This window comes from Malus domestica, chromosome 04 (genome assembly GCF_042453785.1).
Source record: "Malus domestica chromosome 04, GDT2T_hap1".
NCBI classification, from domain to species: Eukaryota; Viridiplantae; Streptophyta; class Magnoliopsida; order Rosales; family Rosaceae; genus Malus; species Malus domestica.
In genome coordinates this window covers 15,385,972-15,401,642 of record NC_091664.1, presented here as the reverse complement: position 1 = coordinate 15,401,642, position 15,671 = coordinate 15,385,972, and the positions used below count along the sequence as shown (strand labels likewise).

Sequence of the window (15,671 nt, the reverse complement as noted above, 5' to 3'; positions counted from 1 at the left end):
CATGGTGTTGAAAATAGGGAAATTTTACCAATTCATATTTTAATCCCGGTAAAACGGAATTATTTGGCTCTATTTCATTATATCTCATCCATATTCTAATTCCATTCATTTAATATTAGCACAACATTGAATATTGGTTCAATAGCTATATCTACATATAGACCCAAAAAATGCAAAACACTGGAAAACTTAATTAGATCCTGTGGGGGTGTGACTGAAATTAATCATACGGATGAGCTTGAACCCAGCAATCACGTAATCAAGTGGTGTTGAAACTGACTTGTACATCAGACTTGTTTGAAAAGAAGGTTGCAACCAAAACCGGGGGTTTCAACTTTTTTCAGATGAAATAAAAAGAACTTGAATGTTATCGAAATATTCTCTTACATTATGTTTAGATGAAGAAATTTAATATTACTAATAAATTTTAAAATGACAGGAATTGAAATGACGGGATTTTATTTTCTAGAATTTGTTAATGTTCTTGTTTGATTAACCTAAAAGAACAATTTTATCCACAAAAAAAAAACCTAAAAGAACAAAGAAATTGAATACGGAATTTGTTATTTTTAAGCTCTCAATCATAGAAATTGAGAAGTGACACATATTTACATAGAATTTAAATTTAGGAATTAGATGTCCTAAATTACAAGTTTTTTTTCATGTGGAAATTCTAAATTCCTATGTTTATGAATCTAAACAAGAAAATTGGTGCATGTCAATTTACAGAAATGTTCTCTTGTTTCTTCTCACTAAATAAAATAAAAATTAAGAAAAATTAAAAGAATAATGTGTATATTACAGGCGTGCGATTATTAATTAAGGAAATTAATAATTAAAACAGGAAGCAATGTTTCTGTGAACACGAAAATTTCCTGAAAGGAAAGAGACAAGAACAACGTGCACAAACAAATATTTGTATTTTGATGATTTTGGGTTACAATCTCTCTCTATTTTGATCCTCTGATTCGATCTCTGTAAGGTGTGTATTTGTGGATGTGCGATTGATCCAAAGGGCCGTTGGGCTTGATCTAAGGATGAACGTTCTTCAAGGGCCGTGGACTTGATCTTGAAGGTGGATTTGAGCGGATCTTCAAAGGGGCTTTTGGGCTTGATCTTTGAAGAACAGTGATGAACGGATCTCCAAGGGCTTTTGGGCTTGATCTTGAAGAACAGTGATGAACGGATCTTCAAGGGCTTTTGGGCTTGATCTTGAAGAACGGTTGGATGTGTGGATTTGTTGATGTTTGTTGATCCAAGGGCCGTCGGGGCTTGATCTTGGATGAACGAATGATGAGCGATGGTGCTTTCTTCAAGGGCTGTCGGGGCTTGATCTTGAATTGGTGGAAGTTCTTCAGGGGCCGTTGGGGCTTGATCTTGAATTGGTGGATGGTTGATCCAAAGGGCCGTTGGGGCTTGATCTTGGAAGAACGATGAACGAAGAACACTTTCTTCAAGGGCCGTCGGGGCTTGATCTTGGAATAACGATGAACGAAGAACGAAGAAGGCTTTCTTGATTCTTCGGGAACCTGGATGCTTGAGAGCTTCGGAGTTTCAGAGCTTCAGAGCTTCAAGGTGTAATATGAATTGGTTCCCTCAAATGAATGAATTAGCCTTCTATTTATAGAAATTTCCAAGGCCTAATTTTGAATATAATATTCCAGATGAAATAAGTCGTTTCTGCCAGGTGTTGACACGTGTCCTGTTTGATGACTTTTCCAACTTATTTCGATTTTTTGTTTAGACACACGCTACGTGTAAAATTTATGTAATACATGAGCGTTGAAACTTTGATTTATCGGTCAACATTTATTTACCAAAATTTCGATGTCTACAAATGCCCCCACTTCAAGGCGCGTCGTATACATGTGCTTGTCATGTGTAGGATATGTGTTTTGAAGTCCCTTATTGTAGATGTTGATCCAAGGGCCGTTGAGGCTTGATCTTGAATTGGGTTGGAGATTTCTTCAAGGGTCGTTGAGGCTTGATCTTGAATTGGGTTGGAGATTTCTTCAAGGGCCGTCGAGGCTTGATCTTGAAGGTTGAAATTGGGCCACAAGGAGCTTCATGTGGTAGATGATCTTTGGCTTTGGTAGTGGATGAATCGGCACGTATTTTGTTGCGCTTGTTGACTTTCCACAGCTTTGATCTTGAACTGGGTTGGAGGATTTTCTGGATTCCTCCAATTGTTGATTTTCCACAGCTTATTCTTGAACTAGGTTTTGATTCAAGGGTGGTAGACACTTGATCTTGAATCGGACTTGTGATTTCTTCAAATGCCGTCGAGGCTTGATCTTGAATTTGGCCGGAAACTTCTTCAAGGGCCGTTGAGGCTTGATTCTTAAAGGTTGACTCGAACACATGGCAAGCAGGCACGAGGTGAAGGTGACGACTTGTTGCTTTGTTCAATCTTTCTAATTCACACCTGAGCAGTTTGGTCAACGGTATGATCTTCAAGATTGATGGGCTCTTCTTCCAATTGGTGACTTGATCTTTAAGGATTTGATTCAAGGGTGGTGAATCGGCACGTGCAGCCCACAACGCCTAGTAAGTCGACCCAAGAATTTGAGGGTCAAAATGAGTTCACCGTCCAGAGTGATTGCAACCCTGATGATATGAGATACTTTTGATTTTGAAGAAGTAGCGGATGACTCAGCACGTGCTTTGTTGCATTTGTCTCCACATGCTTCAAGGTATCATTTTCATTTCCTTTAACTGTTCCTCAGGTAGATGCGGCATCTTCTTGAGTTCTTCATCTCAGACTCTTTCTGCTGAGTTGACTGTGCATGCTGCATTCTTCTCTGCTTGTTTCTTCAGGCAGATGTGGCAGCTTTTCGAGTTCCTCAGTTCGGACTCCTTCTGCTGAGTTGATTGTGCATGCCGCATTTCCTCTCTGCTTGTTCCTTCTGCACGTTGTCTCCACATGCTGCAAGGTATCATTTTCACTTGCCTTATCTGTTCTTCAGGCAGATGTGGCAGCTTCTTTAGAAGTACAGCAGCAGTGGGAGACGAGTACACGAGAGCAGTGCTAGGTAGGCAATCAGGGAAGGGTTCCAAGCAGTCGGTTCCTTACCCGAGTTTTGAGTGGAGGTTCCGACATATTGTTTTCTTTATCCTTGTCTTTGTAAGTAAGAACAAGGACAAAGGAAAGGACAGGGAGAACGCATGATATGAGATACTCTTGCTTTCTACCCTGGTGATATGAGATGCTTTTGCTTTGGAGTCATTGGCTTGCAGAGGTACCCCAAGAAATAAGGAACACTGGGTGACTTGAGAGGCTTCGTTGGGAAGGCATTCTCGGAGATGAAGAAAGGTTCTGTACGTTTGCCTTGCTATGAAGGGTGAAGGTGGACATTTATATGGATTAATAACCGGTACTGTTCTTTCACTCTTGTCGGCAACCGTTGGATGATTGAACATTAAACTTCACGTGATTTCTCCTTCACCGAAAATCTTCGACAAATTGCCCGTGATTTGCGCAAAGTTGAGTGTGCATATGACAGGTGTTGACGCGGCTGAAAAAGACTGGCGCCTCTTCGATATCTGGGATCGGCGCTTCGACAAATTACCCGTGATTTCCGCAAAGCTGAGTTTGCGTGTGATGGGTGCTGACGCGTCTGGAAAAGCAAGATGCTTCTCCGATTTCTGAGCTTGCCTCTTCGATTTTTTGAATGGCCTCTTCGAATTCTGAGCTCGCCTCTTCAATCTCTGAAATCCCGTCGAGTGCTGATTTTTTATAGAGGCATGCAGTTCGTTTCGAAGCACACTTGAATTTTCGCTTGTGAAAACTCCCCTCTTGCACTTCTAAGATCTTGATTTATCCGACCTCTTCTTTCTTCAACACCTTTGAAAATGTTTGGACCCTCCGACCGTCGTTTTGATTTGAACCTTGGTGAAGAGGTAGTCCCGTCTTCTCCAAATAACATATGGCGCCCATCCTTCATATCCCCTACTGGTCCTCTTACTGTTGGGGATTCGGTGATGAAGAATGATATGACCGCTGCGGTGGTGGCCCGGAACCTTGTCACTCCCAGAGATAACAGACTACTTTCCAAACGGTCTGATGAGTTGGCTGTTAAGGATTCTCTGGCTCTTAGTGTGCAGTGTGCAGGTTCTGTGTCTAATATGGCCCAACGCCTATTTGCTCGAACCCGTCAAGTTGAATCATTGGCGGCTGAAGTGATGAGTCTCAAACAGGAGATTAGAAGGCTCAAGCAGGAGAATAAACAGTTGCATAAGCTCGCACATAGCTATGTGACAAACATGAAGAGGAAGATTGACCAAATGCAGGAATCTGATGGTCAGATTTTACTTGATCATCAGAGGTTTGTGGGTTTGTTCCAACAGCATTTAACTTCGTCTTCTGGGGCTGTACCGACTGTTGAGGCTTCAAGCAGTCAACCTCCGGCGCCTTTTTTTTTTTTATTTTTTTTTTATTTTTTTTTTAAGGTATGTATAATGCAAATTTATGTAAAATTTCCAGAAAGAAATAAATAAAAACGGACTTTATTTCTCTCGATGCATTTGTTTGTTTGTTTTTTTTTTTTTTTTTTTTTTTTTTTTTTTTTTTACTTGTAAACATACATATTAATTTTTCACGTGGACTGATCCACCATCCTTTTCTATTTTTTTTTTCACGTGGTGACAGCGCCACTTCGCTTTGCTCCACCCTTTTTTTTTTTTTTTCACGTGGTGACAGCACCACTTTGCTTTAATCCACCACTTTTTTTTTTTTTTTTTTTTTTTTTTGTATAAATTAAGATGCTTGGCTGAGGGATTTTGTAGGGAAGGACGAAGATGGACGGAGAGCTGGAGTTTAAGGAAGAGCTTCTCGGCCGGCTAGTCGTTTGACAGCGGTCTTTGAAGTTGGTGGTAGCTGCAAGGCAAGAGACGGAGGAGGGTGCAAGAGAAGAGCGGTGCAGCCTTGATGTCGGAGACTTTGCCGTCACCGTTGCTGCTTGGAACTGATGGGCAGAAGGGGAGAGCTGCAGAGATGGTGATGAAGAGTCCTGCTCGCGACTACCGCAGCTGTTATGACGATGGTTGCCGGTCGTGGCAGAGCTGGAGTTGTAGGCAGCGGCGCAGTGGTGAGGAGAACAGAGGAGGACGTCGCCAAGCGAACCTCACGAGGACCCAGTCGTCACTGCTGAGGTCACGAGGACCCAACCGTCGCTGCTGCGGTAGTTGCCGACGATTCGATCTTCCATTCATAGCCTCAACTTCGTCACGGAGGAGGACGTCGTCGCCGCCAATGAAAACCACCAAGTGTTCATAGCCTTAACACTTGTTCCTTCGCTGCAACTTTAGGCTTCGCCGGAGCTGCTGCTTTCTTCTTCTCATCTCATTTGAGAGTCTGACCAAAGCTAGAAGCAGCCGGGGAAGGTTTTGACGAAATGGAGCTCCTTTTGCGGCAGACAATGATGGGTGCAGTACACTTTTGCTTAGCAAGCAAGGAATCTGATCTTTCAAGCTGCTCAGGGCGTTTGGGTTGCTGACTTGTGGCGGGTGCAGGAACTACAGAGTCTGATGGCTCAGATGAAGGGTCGTGGTTGGGCCGAGTGATGAGATTCTTCTTCTTCATTTCATTCAAGACGAGGCAGGGGAGTTGGTGAGCAGTCCTTAACCCGAGGGAGGATTTGGGGAAGAAGACGACGGCATTGTTGAAGAGGAGGAGCAGGTCTCGGTAGAAGGAGAGAGAGGAGTCGCGATGCGCCGACGAGGCTCGAATAGCTTCGGCCGCAAGCGATTCGTCGGACTGCAGTCGATGGTGCTTGCTTTGGACGAAGAAGGCGGAGACGGGAAGTTAGAGGTTGAAGGCGGCGTCGCTTTCTGCTCTGCCTAGGTTGGCAGCGGCGGATGAAGAGGGAGAGACCGAATTTGGGTGCCCTCTGGGTGCCCCAAATTTCTACAGAGACGAAGGGAAAGGGAGGAGAGATCCACGAGAGTCATGGCAATTTCAGATCTATGAGGATCGGACCGGGTTAAAGGTCGAGATCCCGCCGGAGATTGATCGGACTCAGAGGACCTCAGCATTTCCATGGGAGACATGAGAAAGAAGGACAACCAATTGCTCGCTGGAGCCATGTATTTGTATCTGACTAATAGACGTTTCAGGTTTGCTTTTTGTCAGCTTGTAATAAATCTGGTGACCCCTCTGTAAATCGAAGTCCTCTGACCAAAAGTATCAGCAATCTTCTTTGAGCCGTCGTTGTCGACGGCGATAATTGCCTTCTTCTGATCGGAAGAGCTTTGAGTGGTGGTGACTCCAAGCGACAAAGCATTCGTCGTGCAGCTGGAGTTGTAGACCCCCAACTCGTTCCCGTTCGACTCAATGGAATGACCCTCAAACTCGGCGCAAGCGAGCTGCTGCTGATGCTGAGTCGTCCGGGCCATGGACGCGGAGTCCTCCACCTCCGAGCCCGAGTTGGTCGAAAAGGCTTGGAACCCGGTAATCGCCTTGAGATCTTCCTGCTGTTGGTGGTCGCCGCTGAAGTAGGTGGAGCTCTGGTCGTACATGTGGGTCAGGGACGATGAATCCTGGGTCTCTGTTTGGCTATCGGAATAGCGCACCATTGATGACGAATCGCCGAGAAAGTCCTCGAGCTTCGGGATGTGCTGGGTATGGCTCTGTGGGTCGACGAACGATGACAGATTCGGCGAATCGGACTGGCCTTGTTGCTTGCTTTGATCCATCATTTCCTCGAAGGCGCGGACATAGATTTGTTCAGGCAGATCTTTCTCGAAGATGCTCCACTGTTGTTGAACCCTTTTCATCCAGCCTCTTTTCACCTTCGGGAAGGTAGAGGGCTAAGAGAATCGTACGGAGCGGCTTCTGGACACAGATTCCGTCTCCGAACGAGCTCGGAGTGGTTCAGAAACCCTAGCACTGCAGATTTTCCTCGCGGGGCTGAAGAAGACAAGCTGGAGTTTGGGCCTGTAATTGTAGCTGGGCTCATTGGTTTTGGAAAGATGGCTTGTCAAGTTGAGGGAGAGAACCAGGCATGGGCTGGTGCCTTTTGGTTGCTGCTGGGCCTAGAGATATATATATATCATTTTTTTTTTGGCACAAAGAAATTGTAATAGCATTAAAACTTTTAATAAAATCTTTATTCCTTATTTTGGTGTGACTGAACTCAAATTTTGAATATTCGAGCTGCCTACGTACCCCTCCAAAGAAGAGATCAAGTCGTAACGTAGTTCAAATACATACATATTTTTGGTATTTTTTTTTGTGCCGTTTGCAGTTTTAACTCATGCAGGCAAGGAGTGTTGGTGTCGTTTGCAGTTTCAACTCGTGCAGACAATGAGCATTTGGTGCCGTGTTGCAGTTTCAGCTCGTGCAGGCAAGGAGCGTTTGGTGTTGCCTTTTATGCTCGTGCAGACTAGGAACGTTGTGCCATGCAGTTTAGGCTCATGCAGGCGAGGAGCCTCGTGTCCTACAGTTTAGGCTCGTGTGGACAAGGAGGTTTGGTTCGTGCAGTTTAGGCTCGTGCGAACAAGGAGCATTGGTGTTGCCTTTTATGCTCGTACAGACCAGGAGCTTTGGTGTTGCCTTTTATGCTCGTGCAGACCAGGAGCTTTGTGCCATGCAGTTTAGACTCGTGCGGGCGAGGAGGATTTGTGAATTTTGTCAAGCAATTTTGGAGAGGCGTTCCTCACAATCTTCATAGCAAGGAGCCTTGACCGAGTGATTGAAGAAGTCTTCGGGAAAGAAATCGTGCATTGTGATGGCAACAGACGATCTTTGTGTTGTAATTTCATCATCCTCAACACTTTCACGTTGCTTTGAGGGTTGACAAGAGCTGCTTTGCCCCCTTTCCGATTGGCGGACTTGTGGAGGAGACATATGCTTCTTGTGCAATTTCTTAGGAGTGACTTGAGTCCATCTTTCAGCTTTGTTTGTCTTGGAGGATGCCCCCGGAGGTTGAGGTAAAAACTTTGAGTAGGAAGAGCCCGAAGTGATGGTGGTATAGTTTGACTTCACCACATCGTCAAGATCTAGCTCGATGATTCCTTTCTGAGCTAGCTTCATGATGAGATCTTTCAGCACGAAGCACTTTTCTGTCGGATGACTGATGAAGCGGTGGAATTTATAGTACCTTGGACTGTTGGTGCGATTCATCTCTTCTGGCCGTCTGCACTCAGGCAAGCCGATCACCTTCTTTTCCAGCAAGTCTTCTAACATGGCAACCACATCAGAGTCGGGGAATGGATAAGTTTTCTCCTCAAGCTCCTTCAAAGTGCGTCTACGCATCTCTTGATCACGAAAAGCTTTAGCTTGAATCGCCTTGCCTCGTGTAGGGATTTTGACGGGAGATGTGTTGACTGTCATTGCTTCCTTGGTGGATTTCCACGTAGCCTTTTCCACCTTTGTCTCAAGAGCTTTGTCGTTCTTGTAGTCGGCGATCGGTTCCTTCTTCCCATGATGGGCGATGCTCAACTCCATGTCATGGGCGCGGGTGGCCAATTCCTCGAAGGTCCGTGGTTTAATGCCTTGAAGGATGTATTGCAAACCCCATTGCATGCCTTGGATGCACATCTCGATTGAAGAGGTTTTCGAGAGCCTGTCTTTACAGTCAAGGCTTAGAGTGCGCCATCTGTTAATGTAGTCAATGACTGGCTCGTCCTTCCACTGCTTTGTGCTCGTCAGTTCTAGCATGCTCACAGTGCGACGGGTGCTGTAGAAGCGGTTGAGGAATTCCCGTTCCAATTGCTCCCAGTTGTTGATGGACTCAGGCTCTAGGTCCGTGTACCACTCAAAGGCGTTTCCTTTCAGCGAGCGCATAAATTGCTTGGCGAGGTAGTCTCCATCCGTCCCCGCATTGTTGCAAGTTTCGACGAAATGTGCAACGTGCTGCTTTGGGTTTCCTTTTCCGTCGAACTGCATGAACTTTGGTGGTTGGTAACCCCTTGGCATCTTCAGGGCATCAATCTTCTTAGAGTAGGGCTTCGAGTAGAACAAGGAGGTATGTGAGCTCCCTTCGTACTGTGCCTTGACGGTGCTGGCGATCATCTCCTGCAGTTGCTGGATAGAAAGAGATCCCATGAGTGCCGTTGCTTGGTCTGGCTCCGGCTTCATATCGATATTCTCCACCGGAGGCTCCTCTTCTGGGTTAGGGTTATCGCCGTCCTGTGGCTCCAGTCGGCTGATGAGTGCAGCGATTTGCAAGTCTTTTTCTTCCACAATTCGGGTTAGCCTTGCGATTGCTTCATTCATTTGAGCCAGCTGCTCATCGATTGAAGTTGCTCCAATGGTCATAACTTGCATGGCTGAACTGCCGCTCGAATCGGCATCGGAGAGCATGGATTCGGAGTATTTCCTTGGACTTTCGCCCCTTGGTGCCTTTGGTGAGGCTAAGGTGATCAAAGGCTTGTGCCTTGGGTGCTCTTGCTCCCTTGGCAGAGTTGGTGCAGAGGTGAAAGAGGCGGCAGAAGTAGCTCTTGCCTTGCTTCGAGTCGTGATGCCTAAAGTGACACCACCTGCGATGAGAACGCTCTTGTTCTTTGCGCCAGTTGCGGGAACAGTTTGAGCCTTCCTTGAAGCCATTAATTTTGGAAATGTGCTCGAATTTCTTGAACGGAGAAAGAGATGAGAGGTAGAGATGGTCCCACTGGGCGTGCCAATTTGTGAACACGGAAAATTCCTGAAACGAAAGAGACAAGAACAACGTGCACAAACAAATATTTGTATTTTGATGATTTTGGGTTACAATCTCTCTCTATTTTGATCCTCTGATTCAATCTCCGTAAGGTGTGTATTTGTGGATGTGCGATTGATCCAAAGGGCTGTTGGGCTTGATCTAAGGATGAACGTTCTTCAAGGGCCGTGGACTTGATCTTGAAGGTGGATTTGAGCGGATCTTCAATGGGGCTTTTAGGCTTGATCTTTGAAGAACAGTGATGAACGGATCTCCAAGGGCTTTTGGGCTTGATCTTGAAGAACAGTGATGAACGGATCTTCAAGGGCTTTTGGGCTTGATCTTGAAGAACGGTTGGATGTGTGGATTTGTTGATGTTTGTTGATCCAAGGGCCGTCGGGGCTTGATCTTGGATGAAAGGATGATGAACGATGGTGCTTTCTTCAAGGGCTGTCGGGGCTTGATCTTGAATTGGTGGAAGTTCTTCAGGGGCCGTTGGGGCTTGATCTTGAATTGGTGGATGGTTGATCCAAAGGGCCGTTGGGGCTTGATCTTGGAAGAACGATGAACGAAGAACGAAGAAGGCTTTCTTGATTCTTCGGGAACCTGGATGCTTGAGAGCTTCGGAGTTTCAGAGCTTCAGAGCTTCAAGGTGTAATATGAATTGGTTCCCTCAAATGAATGAATTAGCCTTCTATTTATAGAAATTTCCAAGGCCTAATTTTGAATATAATATTCCAAATGAAATAAGTCGTTTCTGCCAGGTGTTGACACGTGTCCTGTTTGATGACTTTTCCAACTTATTTCGATTTTTTGTTTAGACACACGCTACGTGTAAAATTTATGTAATACATGAGCGTTGAAACTTTGATTTATCGGTCAACATTTATTTACCGAAATTTCGATGTCTACAGTTTCTTTTACTTAAGGAATGTTGGTCAATTAGTTAGTTTAATCGAATGAGAATTAATTCATTTAATATTGGTTACTAGAAATATATAAAACCAACCCACAACCATGTTAAAGATGAACATCATGTTGAAATATGGTCAAATTATAAGGAGTCTTTGGTTATAGGCCCGGCTGCTTATTTAAAGGGCCTTTTTTATATGGCCCATGTGAAAAGCCACGGGGTGGCTAGGGTTCTTTATAAGGCAGCAGCTGCTGCTGCTTTGTTTTGTGTGAGCAGCAGAGAAAGGAAAAAAAAGGGTGCTGCATCCCCACTTTGAAGAGAAGAAGAAAGTGCTCATTTTTTTGGTTAGCAATCATCCATTAAAATAATTGTTATAATTGTTTTAGGTTACGTATAGAGAGGAAATTATTCATTATATTTTTTTTCTCTATTTGTTCCTTTGGTGTGTAAGAACTATTGAGTGTATTGGAGTTTTGGGTTGTGAGATTGTCAACACTTTGTAAACTCTCATTTGGTTGGTAATGGATTATTGGGTGAACTCTTACTGCTCCGAGAACGTACTCTAGTTACACTGACTTTTGAAGAACTTGTTAAAATTTTGGTGTCTTTTTCTATTTTTTGTTCTTGCATTTCATTTGATATATTTCATGTGGGTTAGTTTGTGTTGGTTTCCAATTGATTTAGTGCTATCTTAGCACAACAATTGGTATCAGAGCACTAGTTGCTCTTGGGTGCCGTCTAGTTGTTAAAGATGTCAAACAGGCAAGATGATAGTCCTTTTGGAAGCAACTCCGTGTTTGCAAGAACTACGGTGCAAAATGCAAAGTTTGAAGTGGAAAAATTTGATGGCACAAACAATTTCGGAATGTGGCAAGGTGAGGTCAAGGATGTGTTGGCTCAACAAGATCTACTTGCCACTTTGAGAGATAAGCCGGAAGATATGTCGAAGTCTAAATGGGAGAAAATAAATTTATGGGATTGCTCTACAATTTGGTTGTGCCTTGCAAAAACTCAGAATTATTTTGTAATGCGGGAGACATTGTCAAATGTGTTGTGACAAAATTTAGAAGACAAGTATATGACGAAGAGTGTGGAGAACCAATTGCATTTGAAGAAAAAGCTCTACCACTTTCAATATAAAGAAGGTAAAAAAATGATTAGACACCTTGATGCTTTTAAAAAGTTGATTGCCGATTTAATGAATTTGGATGAGGATATTAAGGATGAAGATATGAGCATTTTGTTACTACTATTATGTATGGTAAAGAAACTGTGAAATTTAAAGATGTGTTGAATGCTTTGATGAATTATAAAATGAGGTATAGAGATAAAAATCATGATAGTTCTTTTAGGGTGCGTTTGTTGCACTGGATCATCTCAGATTGGACTAAACTAAGGGATTTAGCTAGATTGGCTTATACTAGACTAAGCTGGATTAATTAGTGAAGCGTTTGGTTTAGTGTCAAACTAATAAACAAAATATTTTTTTTCTTTACCATTTTCATAAATTTTTTGGTGTGACCTTTATCATTTTCTAGAGCCCACTTTCTCTCTCGAGAAAGTTCTCAATTTTTTCCATGAAAAGTTATCCTCACACCCCAAAATCATCGTTTGCTCGATTGGGTTCTTCTGATAACCACTATGTGGAGCCTTTGCAACCACAACTTTGTCTCAATCTTTTGCACATGTTCACAAATACGCTCAAATCACAAAACCCAGATTCCCTGGAATTGCAAAAACCTATATTCAAATTAGAAAACCCAGATTTAATCGCAAATTCACTTGAATCACAAAACCCAACTTCGCTAGAAGTGCAAAACCCATATTCAAATCATGAAACCCAAACTCAAAATGCAAACCCCAAACTTAAATTGCAAATCCAAAATTTCGTTCTAAACTTTGCAACATTTGCAGAAATCAGTTTCCACATTAGTTTCTGCAAAAATTAGTTTTCACCCACAAAATCGAGTAAAGTAAATGAATGAGAGCGCATGATGAGGAAGCAAGCCCTCTAGAGGACACGACTTGATTCTACGTTCTTCGAGTTTCAAAACGAACGAAGAGATCCTGGGTTTGTGAGTGTAAGCGACGGCGACGCGAATAGACGAAGCAAGTAGAGAGATGAGAGAGGGCACGAAGCAAAGAAAGAAGGGATGCAGCGAAAGTCTTAGCAATCCCATGGTTTTCGGGGGGATTGGCTAAGACCTTTTAGTGAAGGAGATAGTCCACGCGAGTCCTGTTTAATCCCATTTAACTTAGTCTGTGTACGTAACAAACACGAGACTACACTAATGTCTAGTCTTATCTAGTCCAATGAGAGTTAACGAGTCCAAACAAACGCACCCCTAAGGCTTTATTTGTTAGATGTAGATCATAAGAGAGGAGATCTTTCTCTAGTAAGAAAAAATCAGTCTTGACCTAGAGGAAATTCTGAAGGTAGAAAAAGCTTGGAAAGAGATGAATGTGCTTTTTGTCATAATAAAGGCCATTGGAAGAAAGATTGTCTTAGGTTGAAGACCAAAGGCAAAGTGAGTTCTGAAGCTAATGTTGCTGAGCTTGAAACTGATTTTTCTGATTTTGCTTTAATTGATTCCTCATCATTTGATTGTGCTACCAAGTGGGTGTTGGATACGGGTTATACTCATCATATGACTCTTTACGAGGATTGGTTTTCAAGCTTAAAAGCGTTTGATGGTGGTGTCATTTTCATAAGAAATGAGAATCCTTGTACAACAAAAGGGATCGATGTAGTTCGTTTGAAGTTGCATGATGACATGGTTAAAGAGTTGACAGGTGTTCAGTATATACCAAATTTGAAGAAAAATCTTATTTCTTTGGAAAATTTAGAATACAAGGGCTTCATGTTTCATTCAGATAGGCAGACATTGAAAGTTACTTATGGTGCACTTGTTGTGATGAAAGCTCATCGATATGGTCATTTGTATATATTGCAAGGAAGTACTGTGACAGGTGAAGTAGCGGTAGTCTTAGAAATTATGGGTACATCTAATTCTGATACTACTAGACTGTGGCATATGAAATTAGGCTACACTGGTGAGAGAGCTCTAAAAGGGCTTGTGAAACAAGGTATTCTAGAAAGTGCCACAACTTATAAGCTTGATTTTTGCGAGCATTGTGTCTTGGGGAAGCAAACTATAGTGAAGTTTAGTACTACAGTACATCAGACAAAGGGCATTCTAGATTATGTGCATTCGGATGTTTGGGGTCTTACAAATACTCCCTCTTTGAGTGGTAGACATTGGTTTGTGACTTTTGTTGATAATTATTCTAGAAGGTATTGGGTCTACACTATGAAGCACAAGAGTGAGGTGTTGAGCATTTTTTTGGGTTGGAAGAAAATGGTTGAGAACCAGACTAGGATGAAGATTAAGATTTTGAGATAGGATAATGGTGGAGAATACACATATGACCATTTCCTTAAAGTTTGCAAAGAGGAAAGGATTGTGAGACATTTCAGTGTCAAGGGGACTCCACAACAAAATGGAGTTGCATAAAGATTGAATCGAACCTTGCTTGAGAAGGTTAAATGTATGTTGTCTTAGTCGGGTTTAAGCAAGTCATTTTGGGCAAAGGCAGTTACTTATGCATATCACATCATCAGCCGGTTACCCTCAGCTGCTATTTAGTGTAAGACCCCAATGGAGGTATGGACTAGAAAACCTTCTTCTGATTATGATTATATTCGTATTTTTGGTTCACCTGCTTATTTTAATGTAACTAAAAATAAACTTGATCTTAGAGCCAAAAAGGTTATCTTTCTTGGTTTTAATAGTGGTGTCAAAGGTTACAGGTTGTGGTGACTAGAGATGAAGAAACTTGTAATTAGTAAAGATGTGACATTTGACGAAGAAAGTATGTTTAGAAACTCTAAGAAGAATGTGAAAGATGTCCAACAAGTGGAGTTTGAGAATGTAGCCTCTAGCACTTCAAATCTTATTTTCGCTGATGTCAAAGCCACTACAAGTGAAGAAGTGGGAGACCAAGAGGATGTTGAAGAAGTTGAAGTTGAAGACTCTTTTCAAGATGAAGAACAAGTTTCACCTCAAGAGTCTATTGCCAAGAACAGATGGATGAGAAATATTACTAAGCCAACTCGGTATAGTGATTATATTGCTTGTGCTCTTCCTATTATCATTGATGAGATTCCATCCAATTTTGAGGAAGCCATTGACAGTGAGGAAAAGGACAAGTGGTGCAATGCCATAGGTGATGAGATGAATTCTCTTTTGAAGAACAAGACTTAGTAGTTATTGCCTAAGGGTAAGAAAACTATCGTTTGCAAATGGGTCTATGCCAAGAAGGAAGAAGTTGATGAGAAAAACAGTGTGAGATTCAAAGCAAGATTAGTTGCTAAAGGGTTGTTGAAGTTCCTTTCGAGTGCAAATATAAGGATACTATAGCGGCATACGTAAGGATGTCGAACCACAGGGAATGAGAAACAACTTAGTAAAACCTTTGACTCTTACTAATTAGCATTAGTTAAAGACTCCTATGACTTAAAATGGGGGGTTTGAGTAATTTTGGAAAAGAAATAAAGACAGAAAGAAAAGGGACAAATTAGAACTAAACAAACGTAAGACATGAAATAGGTTAGAAACATTTTTAGGACATAAATCTGACTTCAAATAAAAATAGGCCTTCCCCTAAACATTCCTGAATCAGTGATATGATCTTTTAACTTATCCCTTTCAAATGCACAACTAAGATGTTCACATATCTAGCATGGCATATAACTAGATTGTATGAATCCTCTCTTACTTTGCATGTTAGATGCATGGCATATACATAAAACTTATATTTATAGGTGCAACCTAGCATCGCATATACTCAGATTTAGCACCTAGAAACTCATTAAGAACGAAAAGGATTATAAACATCACATGAACCCTAGAACATGACATTTATCCTAGAATTTCATGGAATCAATTTACAAGATTAGTTCTGAACCTAACCACATATTGCTAATGAATGAAAGAAGATATGGCAATCATCCTTGTCATTCCCAACAGAAAGCAAACATAAACAGGGTAGCTAAGCTTTAAAATATGTTCTTGAAAGGATTGAAACAGAAAACTGATTCTAGCTTGCAAATGAAATTG

The 15,671-nt window shown here is 42.3% G+C and overlaps 1 protein-coding gene across 1 annotated transcript; it reads right to left on the bottom strand.

The window, feature by feature from the left end:
• Positions 1–6,126: 6,126 nt before the first annotated feature.
• Positions 6,127–6,774, bottom strand: LOC114824492 (AP2-like ethylene-responsive transcription factor AIL6). The gene has a single exon (XM_029101640.1). The coding sequence runs from the start codon at positions 6,772–6,774 to the stop codon at positions 6,127–6,129; it is 648 nt and encodes a 215-aa protein (XP_028957473.1).
• Positions 6,775–15,671: the final 8,897 nt, after the last annotated feature.